The sequence below is a fragment of the Falco peregrinus genome, chromosome 9, assembly GCF_023634155.1.
Source record: "Falco peregrinus isolate bFalPer1 chromosome 9, bFalPer1.pri, whole genome shotgun sequence".
Classification (NCBI taxonomy): domain Eukaryota; kingdom Metazoa; phylum Chordata; class Aves; order Falconiformes; family Falconidae; genus Falco; species Falco peregrinus.
In genome coordinates, this window is record NC_073729.1 from 22789553 (window position 1) to 22800813 (window position 11261).

General features: G+C 54.7%; 1 protein-coding gene across 1 annotated transcript; it reads left to right on the top strand.

The window, feature by feature from the left end:
* The first annotated feature begins 485 nt into the window (after positions 1-485).
* Positions 486-6607, top strand: COMMD7 (COMM domain containing 7). Its single transcript, XM_055814474.1, has 9 exons — positions 486-644; positions 2294-2347; positions 2449-2551; positions 4160-4216; positions 4296-4333; positions 4876-4966; positions 5085-5134; positions 5646-5694; positions 6215-6607. The coding sequence occupies exons 1-9, from the start codon at positions 489-491 to the stop codon at positions 6289-6291; spliced, it is 675 nt and encodes a 224-aa protein (XP_055670449.1). The 5' UTR covers positions 486-488; the 3' UTR covers positions 6292-6607.
* The last annotated feature ends 4654 nt before the right edge of the window (positions 6608-11261 follow it).

Here is an 11261-nt window from a genome sequence, read left to right on the forward strand (position 1 = left end):
GATCAAGTGCATAAAATTAAACGTGTGGCTAAAAAACTCTAGGACGGAGATCTCAGTGGAAGGAAGAGTATAAGCACTTACTGCCACGAGACTCGCAAGGCAGCGCTCATTTTGGGGTGCTGCCGACTGCCCGGGGTAGGAAAGCAAGAGCCTGTCCCAAACCGTCCCACCAGAGCCACCTGCACCCCGGGACCGCGCACCGGTGCCCAAAGATGAGCTGAGGGCGAGCCCAGCCGCGCTCCCCCCTGCCCACCCAGGAGCAGCCTGCGGCCTGCGTGGCCTCGGGGCCCGTGGCACAGCCCCCCTGCGAGCCCCGCCGTGGGCAACCGGCCCCTCGCCACACCGGCCCCCCGCCCGCCGCCAGCCAGCGGCTCCCCCAGCGCCGTGGGGCTGCGCCGTGGGCCGGGCGGGGGGGGAGCCCCCCGGTGCCCGCGGCCGCCCGGCAGCACCCAGCGGCACCGGCGGCGGTGCGGAAAGTGCGGCCGCCAATGCTCAGGCTGAGGCGGGCGCCTGCAACGGGGCTGGGGCCGGGCGGGGCGGGCGGAGCCGCGGCCGCCGCCATGGGGCTGCTCAACTTCACCCGCGACCCGGTGCCGGAGGCGGTGAGCGGCGACATGCACAACCTCAACCAGCTCAGCGCCCAGGTGGGGCCGGGCCGGGCCGGGGGGGAGCGGGGCGCGGCCGCGGGGGCAGCCCCGGCCGGGGAGCCCGCGGGGCCCGCGGCAGCAGGGCGGCCGCAGCCGGCTGGGCTGAGCCGGAGCCCGGGTGCTGGGCCCAGCCGGCCCCGCGGCTCCGGAGCAGCCCCGGTACCGGGCCTAGTTGGGGCCAGGAAGGCCCCACAGCCCCAGAGCAGCCCCGGTACTGGGTCTCCAGCACTGTACCCTCGGAGCATCCCCGGTACTGGGTCACATCAGGCCTCCAGGCCGCACAGCCCCAGAGCAGCCCCAGTACCGGGGCCCAGCAGGCCCTACACTCTCTGAGCAGCCCCAGTACTGGGCTGCATCAGGCTGCCAGGCCTCACCCCCCCATAGCAGCCCCGGTACGGGGCCCCATAAAGCCTCCAAGCCCCACAGCCCTGGAGCAGCTCCGGTATCAGGCTCCATCGGGCCCAGCAGGCCCCACACTCTCTGAGCAGCCCCAGTACAGGGCCCCGTCAGGCTTCCAGCCCCCACAGCCCCAGTACGGGGCCCAGTCAGGCCTCCAGACCCCAGTGCCAGGGCCCCTGCTGGGTTTCGGCCTGCTCCAGGAGGGACCTGCACTGTCTGGTGCCTGGGGCAGGGCTGTGGAGCGTGACCCAGGGCTCAGCTGCAGCCCCAGGCCTGGCCGGGTGAGCCCCGCACACCGCGGGAGCTGGTTGCTCAGGCCGCAAGGCCTTCCCAGTGAAGGGGCTCAGTCTGTCCCCTGTGTGGGGAGTAGGGTCCTGTGGAGCACTGTGTTTTCTCGGTGGAACTGCAGTATTTGGGGGGTGACTGATACCCCACGGCCCTCCTGCCCCACGTCAGTGCTGCCGGCCAGCAGTACATGTCTGCCTCCAGGTCACCGACACACCAGGTGTGCAGCCGGATTGCAGAAGCTGGTTCAGCTCCTGCTAAAGTTAGTGGAAGATCTGAGGCTTTTTTAGCTCAGCTTGCCAGAACTGTGGGTAACAGCCTGGTGCCGACTCTGTTACACAGCTGATGACAAGGGTAGGGCAAGATGAGCCGCTGCAGCAGCAGACCAGCCAGCCATACCCAGAAGGTCGTGGCCAGCAGAGGAGGGAGGGTGGCAGTGCTCTGCCCTACAGGCAGCCTCTCCAGCCCTGCCAGCTGCACGCTTAGAAAACTGCAGTGACTAGACCCTTAACCAGTTCTCCTTTCCCAAGTTAGTCTGGTTACCCCATGGAGTTTGTGAAACATGAGAGTAGATGTTTGCATCTTTTCCCACTCACAGTTTTTGGATTACACAGGATAGAACAGCAGCTTCTGATTAGTCACGAGTCACAAAAGCCTGTACAGTGCCAGCTACCAGCTGCACAAACCCTTTGAGAGTCTCTGAAGAGCATCCATGAGCAAATCCCTTCCATAGGCATCTTGTAATGCCAAGGACAGGGGTACCTTACCAGCAGGGGAGGTCAAACTCTGGGACCAATGTACCGGGGGCAGGTGGAGCTGCATCAAGGTGGTGTATCTTGATGTAGATTATATAGATACAGATATAGATGATATATATAGTTGTGGTGGTGATGGTTGTGGTGAGGTGCTGAGAAATGAAGTGTGCTGATGCCTGTCTGTAACACTGTCCTTTTTGTTCACAGCAATTCTCAGCACTGACTGAAGTGCTCTTCCGCTTTCTAACAGAGCCCAAGGAGGTAAGGCATGTGCAGAACACCAAGGAGAAGTGTGTGAATGCAGCTCTCTGGTGAGAAACATGCAGACATAAGATTGTGTCACTGCTTTTTCTCTTGGGCAGGTAGAAAGGTTTCTGACTCAGCTCTCAGACTTTGCCACCATGAATAAAATCAGCTTAGGCCCTCTGAAAAACATTGTCAAAAGTATTCTTCTGGTGCCCAATGGTAAGTGATCATTTGCATATGGTGCCCTGAGGCCAAACTATTGCATCCATTCCTTCGTGCTGCTAAAGTATGTCTTCAGAACTGCAGTGTGCTTGGTTTGCACAATTAAGTGTTAATGGTTGGTGATAAATGGCTTAGTATTTAAGAATCAAAAATTCTGTTGAAATAACCCCGTTTGGTGACTTGGGCTTTGTATTCTGTATACTCTGCCTGCACACACATTTCACAGGCTTAACTAAACTCACTTAAATGTCTGGGCTTTAAATGCAAGCACAACACTGTGACAGCGCTTGGTTTAACTTGTACCTGTAAATCCATTTTGCCACACCAGTGCAGCCTTATGTTGGAACCAAGCCTTTGTAGTAACTGCCATCCAAGTGGGCCAGTACTGTAAATTCCTACAAGGACAAGTGCTGTTTGAGACTGGTAGAACAATGTACACATCCCTCTAGAGTGGTCTGGAAAGTGGCGTAGTTCTAGGCCATATAAAGGAGACATCTGTCCTTACCAGTCTTGTTTTAGAAAAACACTTATGTGTCCAGCAGTTTGTCATTCATAAATAGTGGGGAAGAGGGGCAGGGGGATTCCCCTTGAATACCCCAGACTCCAGCACTTTATGAGATTACTGTGATGTTGTGGCTGCTGTTTGACATGATAGTGCATCAAACACCTCCACTGCACGTTCATCCCATTGTTCCTTCTTGTTATTAATAGTCCCCGGCTATTATCCTTCAGTCCTGTGTTCCCCATAGCTTTCTTCACAGCAGTGAAGCCATGCACAAGTGTTTCCTGCATTTGGTCCAGACTCGTTCTGCTACTTCAAGCCAGTCCTTCTGTCCAGGAGTAGCAATGAATAATTTCCTATCCTATAACTGTCTTGGGGGTATTTAATGTGGAATCAGCATGTTCTCACTTCCTGATCCTGGCCTAGGTACACTCAGTCTCATCGTTCCTGTTTGTGTGCACTGGCTCCAATCCCGCTGTAACTTTTCCTTAGCTCTGGGATGCCACAGACAGTATCAGAACAGATTACAGCAGATAACTTTGCCTATGTGCTACACAGACGGGAAGCCACGTGGGATTGGCAGTCTCTTTCAATTTATGAGATTCCTGCTCTTGGCTTCAGAGAACAGAATCCTTGTAAACTTCCATGTGCTGCCTGCGCCCCAGAACAAAGGAGGCAGGCACAGCAGGCGAAAGTGTTATATGCACACGTTCACACCCATAATCCAAAACACAGCAGGTAGGTCAAATTAGTAGCCTGCCAGCCTTAACAGTTCTCCTTTAACAAGCAAAGCTTCTAGAGGAGAGAAAGCAGTGACTTCAAAACACAACTGCTGCTGCTGTTTCCATGGTTACCTGCAATGAAATCTCGCCCTCTCTCTCAGGCACTCCCATAGCCCTGACTTTTAAAGCACTGGGCATCTGCAAAGATACTAGCAGGCACAACTGTATTTCCTATCCTGAGGAGCTGTGGTTTGTTTCAAAACACAGCCTGAGAACAGAGGCTTTCTGTCGCGGGGTCTCCATCCCTGTGTTGGTTTGACTCACTAAAGGTTGGTTTGACTCAATAAAAAGTGATTTTTATTCTCTGCATTGTTTATTCAGGTGCCCTGAAGAGGAATTTGTCTTCCGAACAAGTCAGAGCAGATTTTATTGCTCTAGGTAGGTCACCTGACTTTCACTAAATAAAAGATAATTAATATTTATCACATATAGTAATCTCATCTGGTTTCTCCCACAGGCCTCAGTGAAGAGAAAGCCAGTTATTTTGCAGAACAGGTATTAATATATTTTTGCTTGTTTCTAAGCTAACAAAACGACAGTCTTTGAGTGGGAGCTTGTAAAGCCCTGCTGTGCTACTGAGATGTGTCAGCACTTAGGTATCTTCTTCAAAACTAGTTCAGAATTTTGAACTGAAGATCCTTGGATAACTGACAAGGAGCACTTTGTCCTCTGCCTCATCGGTTTCATGATTCCTGCACTTCTGTGTGGCTTTCATTTAATTGTTTTTCTCCTTTGCACGTGTTGAGCCCCGAGGTCATGCAGTCACACAACTGCACATGACTTTTTGCACAGATATTGTTACACTGAACCAGTACTAAAACAAATCCAGTGAGTTTTGTTTACAGAAGTGACAAGGGAGATGGAAATCCTAGCAGGACTCAAGTGTCTTTGAAAGCCCTCCCGACCACATTAGTTTGCCCCTTCGCACACCTCCATTTCAGGCTTCTGCCATCAGTCTGCCTTGTTTCTGACTTAGTTGAAATTACTAAATAGAGGCCTCTCTGAACTGATTTCTTGTGTGTCTTCTGCTCTTGCAGTGGAAGGTGAATTCCCCCACCCTGACACACCTAGCTGTTGGTCAGACGCTGATGATTAACCAGCTGATAGATATGGAGTGGAAGTTTGGAGGTAATAGCGCTAAAACATAAACTGAATGGGTTGGGAAACCCAACAGCAGCTCTCAGCTAAATAACTTTTTCTTTCACAGTTTAGCTAACAGATTATCTCCCTTCTTTCTGACTCACAGTGACTGCTGGGAGCAGTGAACTGGAAAAAGTGGGAAGTATCTTCTTACAGGTAAATCTCCTGCATCAGAGAGTTCAGGTTGTAGTGCAGTTAAGGAACAAGCTATGAGCAGGCATGTGGGAAGCACTGACTGTGAGAGGAGCTAGAGGAAAGCTAGATCTCATAAGTAGCTCTGCAACAGTGCATCTGCTTCAGGCTTCTGAGTGCAACTGGCAGCAGATAGCAGGCATACTGCTATTTGTTTCTCTTCTGAAGACACCGTGTATCACAGAAGTGTAGCCCACTCTGAAAAGCTGTTCAAAAAGCTCAATCTGGCAAAGGTCATGCTGTCTTGGGGAGGGAGGGGAAATGTGGCCATTTATAAGGACTTCCAGAGATCCTCCCAATGCCTAAGGAATCTATTCCTACAGTGACATTTCCTGAAAAGCCTGTCAAAGATGTGTGTGCTTTGCAGCACGCTGCCTGTCTGAAACTCACAGCAGACTCCTGTACTTCTGTCTTTTCATGGTGCTCAGAATACACGTCTCTGAATTAAAATACCTCTGCCTTTTCTTCCCTTAAGCTGAAGCTGGTGATCAAAAAAGGGAGCCAAATGGAAAACGTGTATGTAGGTGAGTTAACAGTTCCAGAAAGGAAGTATGCGAAAGCTGAGTGGCTGCTCAAGAGCTTCTGGGCATTGCTGGAGGTGGGGGAGCTTTGGGCATAGACCCTAGCAAGGGTCACTGCGAGAGCCTCGCTGGTGGGTGCTGTGGCCACTTCTGCCCTGGCCCCTCCCTGCCGCACTCATGCTGGGAGCATGATTGAGGAGCACTGACTGCTGAGCTATCTTCACATCTTTGCATAAGTAAATATAGATAGATAGATATGCCATAGAGCTGTGAAAAGCGGTCAGAGCAGCACGGCAGACAAAGAAAGTAAGTATTTCCCAGGTGTCAGTTGCTGTTAGGAGAATCCTAGCCCAGAACCCCATGCAGTCCAGCTAGTGTAAAGAAATGGCTGCCGAAAGTCACAGTGTCTAATCCTGCCTAGCTTAAATGGACACAAGTTGCTCTGGGGGAGCATCAGAATAGCTTTTCCAATGTTGGAAGTGTAACCTGAAATTTAAGACTCAGTGCCTCTTTTTTTCTGCAGAGTTAACTTTGCCCCAGTTCTACAGTTTTCTCCATGAAATGGAACGAGTCAAAGCCAGTCTGGAAAGCTTTAGCTGAAACTGCATGGGCCTGAACCAACATCTGTCCAGGAGGGTTAATCTCTCCTTGTGGGCCTGCAGATCTGCTCTTTCCCAGCTGACGCCGACACTCTGATAGGAGAATACAAGTCTGTGCAACAAGCAGTGGTGTTGCTGCCCAGAAGGACCCATCAGTCCCTCAGAACTTGTAATTTCAGCAAGTGTTCAGAAGCAGCTACAAATCCACTCATCTCTTTTATTTTTTTTTAATACTATTACAAGAAATTGTGGTCAGAAATAATGTGGATACTTGTATTAAAACAGCAAAGAAATAAACCCATTCCCATCCTGCTTCATTTGCATCAGAATTTGATTTTGTGAGAAACAGAAGCAAAGGATAATTTTCAAACTTGGAAGAACTAAGCAGAGAGGACAAGGGAAGCAAGGAGAGCATCTAAGCAGTGAATCACTTCGCACTTGCTTCCAAGCCTCTCACTTCTCTTGTATTGAGAAATGGATTGATTACATCCTCCGTAGTCATGCCCCATCATGAAAAAGTATCTCGGTGGTAGACGAGTTCAAATATTAAACAACCAAACATCTGCCTCCATGCATGGGGGGGGGGAAAGACCTCTCAGGGGGTGACTAGAGAAATCCAGTTTGTATGTGCTGGGCTCTAGCGAGCAGCTCTTTAATCTGCAGTTTGTGTGACATTGCGCAGTTGGATCCAGCCCGTTTCCTGGTGGACATACGTTCAAACCCCATGAAGTGCCATTAGCTCAGCTCTTTCATTGGCTGGTGGCGAGGATGAGCGCTTCACGGGGAAGCAGAGGGGTGCTCCTGACCTGACATGGGGGCAGTGGAAGATGTTATGTTCACTGAGGTTCCTCCCGTGTCCAGACTCTTAATTGTCCAGCACCTTTTGCCAGCCTGAGCTCGCTGTAGCTTCCTCCCATGGCACAAAGCTGAACGAAGCTCCCTCTTACAGCACGCTTCTTCCACCACTGGCATTTTCTGAAGCACCTCTATGTCCCTGACAGACTTTGCCATCACAGTGGGGGGAATAAACTGCAGCACCAGGGAAGACACCAGCAAGATAATCCCCGATTCCTGAAGTAATTAACTGTCCTGCAGCATCCTGCAAATCTGCTGTAGGACAAGAAGCATCGTGGCTCCCTGCTTGTGCATCTGCTTCCAGTTAAAGCGTGCACAAAAAGACAGTTTTCTGTGAGAAAGGCATTACAAAGCTCCCTGCAACTCACAGCTTTACCCGCAGGTTTTCAGCTTGCAGAAAGCCCAGCACTGTTCTGCATTGCATTTCATGCAGTTCTGCATGAGTGACTAGAACCAATAACAAGTATGGACCTCGCCATGTGTTTGGGAACCAGCTTGGGGAATCCTGCTGACAAACTTGGGGACAGTATTTGTGTATTTATTTTCCCATGTATTAGGCCATTCACAAGCACTTCAAGCTCTGTCACACGATTATGGTAAAAATAATTTTTAAAAAATCCTCTGAAATAATGCCCTGCAAAATATTCCATCTCCTTTTGGGTGGCAGGAAAAGCTGTTTTGGGGAGGAAGTCTGAAGCGTTGCTTTCTCAAGACAAAATAAATTCTTTTGCTTTACATTTTCTGCTGTCTGTTCCTATTATTTCTCCTCACCCTCCCGGTGCCAGGATGGCACCACTCAACCCTGTCTGGTTATGGCAGGAGGTGGACCAGGGCAATGCCAGAGAAGATGCCAGGCTCAGCCGTGGGTCAGGAATCCGCCACCCCCCAGCGCTCCTCCCCCTGCCCGGTTGGGATTAAGCCGCTCGGGGCTGACGCATGCCGCGGCCCGCTGACCCCAAGCGCAGGGGTCACCTCCATGCTGCTCCGCAATCCCCACGGGCACCTCTGATCAGCGGCATTAGAGAGCGCTGCCGCCGTGCTGCAGCGTGACCTTCGTGCTGCCACCAGCGGTCCCGGTACCCCGGGAGAGCCCTTTCATCCTGCGCACTTGGCTGTGCATGAGCCGAACTGGCAGCCGCGGCGGGGAGGGGGCGCGGGGAGGGAGCCAGCTCCGGCAGTGCTGGCACAGGGCAACGCCAGCGGTGGGGGAACCGGATTGCCCTCCCCATCGGGCCATGCCTGTCCTGCACAGCACAACGGCCATGCCTGTCCTGTGCGGCACAACAGCCATGCCTGTCCTGCACAGCACAACGGCCACGTGCAGCACAACAGCCATGCCTGTCCTGTGCAGCGTGGCCCCGGCTTTGCTGCCAGCACGTGGGGTGACGGCGAATGCCCGGACCCCTGCACTGGGACTGGGCAGGTGGTGAGCGCAGCCCGGCAGAGCCATGGGGAGGGCTGTGTGGGGACTGAGCCGCAGCCGGGAGGGAAGGGGCTGCCGCAGTGCCCGTTTCACCCGGGTCTGCGGGCAGCTCACGGTGCTCGGTGTGCGCAGCCTCTTCCTGCTGCCCATCAAGCGCAGCCAGCCAGAGCTAATCTCCGCGGGACAGCGGGCGCAGGGGAAACGGCCCCTTACCGGCTTGGGGTGAAGCTAACTGTGATCCTGCAGTGGTTTGCCTCCCCAGGGGCTTTCTCGGCCCATTTCCTCTGGGGGTAGCCGTGCTGCAGCCCCCTCCCCATTCCTGCCCAGGCGCCTGCTGTGGAGCAGGGGGTACACGTGGGCCCTGCCAGCTGCAGTGCAGCCCTAGGTGTGGGGGCTGCAGTGGGGCAGGGGTGGCTCAGCCATGCCGAAGCTGCAGCACAGCCTCCCCAGCATGCCCCCCACCTATGCTCAGATGCTGGTGCAGCCCTACTCTGCCTTCTGGGGGAGCACCTTGTTGCACTACGGGCTGCCCCCAGGGGAGATGGCAGGGGGTCCCCAAGAGCCAGGCTGCAAGAGGTCTGGCGCTCGCAGGCATCCCACACACCCATCCCTGCCAGCCTCCAATAAAACCACACTGGAGCAGCTGCGACCCAGGGGCTGCGCTCGCAGGGTCTGTTGCTTCCCGGCACTGATTCAATGCTGCATCTTCTCCCCACTGGAAATGGCAATGCTGCATCCAAAAACATCCCGGCTCCCTCGGTCATTAGCATCTGACATGGCTGAATCACAACAGCATTGAATCGGTGCTGGGAAGAACAGACCCTGCAAGCCCAGCCCCTGGCTCTTGGCTGCTCCGGTGCGGCTTTGCTGGAGGCTGGTGGGGACGAGTGTCGGAGTCCTCCAAGCCCTGAGAACAAAAGCCTCGGCAGTGCCCGCCGCCTCCCCCTGCTCGGAGGTGCAGAGCAGACACAGGCTTCCCCTCCGCTCCCGCCTGCGAGCCCACAGGCCTGTGGGGAAGGAAGGAACCGGGACTTGCTGCCGGTTCTGCCTGACCTTGAGCAGGTTGTGTAGGAACTGGCAAAGCTCCCGTGGGACCCTCCCACCCCGCTGCTTTCACAGCCCTCACCGGGAGCTGCTCCGTGCTGAGGGCTTTGAAAGCTTGGTCTTTACCCCTGTCCCAGCTTTCCTGTTTGCAAAATAGGGCAAAAAATCTCAGGGTTGACCAACAGCTGGGGATGAGCCGCAGCAGGCGATACAAGCTGGGGAGAAAATCCAGGAGGCAACGGCACTAAAAGCAACGCAGAGCTCAGCCCAGCAGCAGGCAAAGCCCACAGCTTGCCGTGATGGCGCGTGGTCAGGGTGCATGGTCCTGTCAGCCCTAGCTGAACACAGGCCCTGGGGGAAAGGAAAAGGTGCTGCCTCCATGATGGCGTTAAACCCGCACAGAGCGTCATCATGGCTGAGGAAGCTCGTCCTGCCCCTCCTCACCCCATGCTGTTCCCCTCCCCAATTCTTCCAGGTTTTGGGGTGATGCAGCACCCAGCTTGTCACCAGCAAAACCACCAGCTGCAAACTGCAGCTGCCAAAATGGCTTTGTCTGCCTGGGAACAGCAGTCCCAAGCACACAGGAGGCCGTAGGGCAGCAGCACGGGACAGGGACCCGCAGGGGGTGGATGGGGCTACCTGGGGCTCCCATGGGCTATGCCCCGGGGAGAGAACCTCGGTGTCTGCCTCCCTTACTGGGAGCAGACAGGCGAGTGCTGCACTGAGTGCAGCACCCTGCCATTGCTGAGGACACGCTCCCCAGGAACAAGCCCCCAGCCTGCCCTGGAACAGACTTCTCCAGCGCCTGCCCTGCTCAGGACAGGAGGGGAAGCATCCCACCCTGCCTATGAAACTGAGCTGCTGCATCTCATTCTTGCAGGGAGCAGGAGGACCGGTGGTGTCCAAGGCAGTGGAAATATTCCTAGCATGTCCTCTTCTCCTAAGCCTTGCCATCTCTCTAGGCTCTTCTTTGTCCAGGCACACTGGGAACAATTGGGGTTGCTCAGCCAGACCGCAGGCTGTCGATCAGCAGAGTGAATGAATGCTCAGGCATAAGGAACCCATCTTCTCCTGCAGCATGGGGAGATGGCCACCAGAAACAGGGCCTGTGGCACAACAGCATAGGCAGCAAACAATTCCCGGGCACCAGTGCCAGTACCAGTCCCAAGAAGGATGGTGGGAGCATCACCATCCCATCTGAGAAAGAGCATACTGGGAGGGGATTGTGGGGCATCCCCAGCCCCCACTGTGGGGCTGGGGGCTGCGTGGTGGGCACCATACAGGTGCCCTGATGGCCAGCTGAGGTTCTTGTGTGCACCTATGATGCCAGCCCTGACCCCAGCCCTGAGCACCCGCTCTGCAGGCAGCTGAGTATGCCCTGAGACCGGGGGGCTGGAGAGGAGCCCCCCAAGCTGTGGGGTCAGGGCTGGACTGGCCCCTTGCAGCACCCAGCTCCCTTGGGGAGGCTCTATCTGGGACTAATTGCAGTTACTTCCCATGCAGGCCCAGCTTCGTCACCAGCACCTGGCCCTGCTGTGACAAACCCACCCTGTCCCCAACAGCCTGGTCCAGCTGCTCCCCTCCCTGGCACCCCAGGCAGCCATGGGCTGGCGCGTGGCGGGGGGAGCACCCTGCCAGCCGCCCACCAA

What these genes read in the sequence shown, in the direction of transcription:
- COMMD7 (XM_055814474.1), top strand. Translation starts at nt 489, where the DNA reads ATGCTCAGGCTGAGGCGGGCGCCTGCAACGGGGCTGGGGCCGGGCGGG. An exon ending in TTCTAACAGAGCCCAAGGAG is followed by an intron (nt 2,348 to 2,448) that starts GTAAGGCATGTG and finishes TCTCTTGGGCAG; the next exon opens with GTAGAAAGGTTTCTGACTCA. An exon ending in AGCAGATTTTATTGCTCTAG is followed by an intron (nt 4,217 to 4,295) that starts GTAGGTCACCTG and finishes TTTCTCCCACAG; the next exon opens with GCCTCAGTGAAGAGAAAGCC.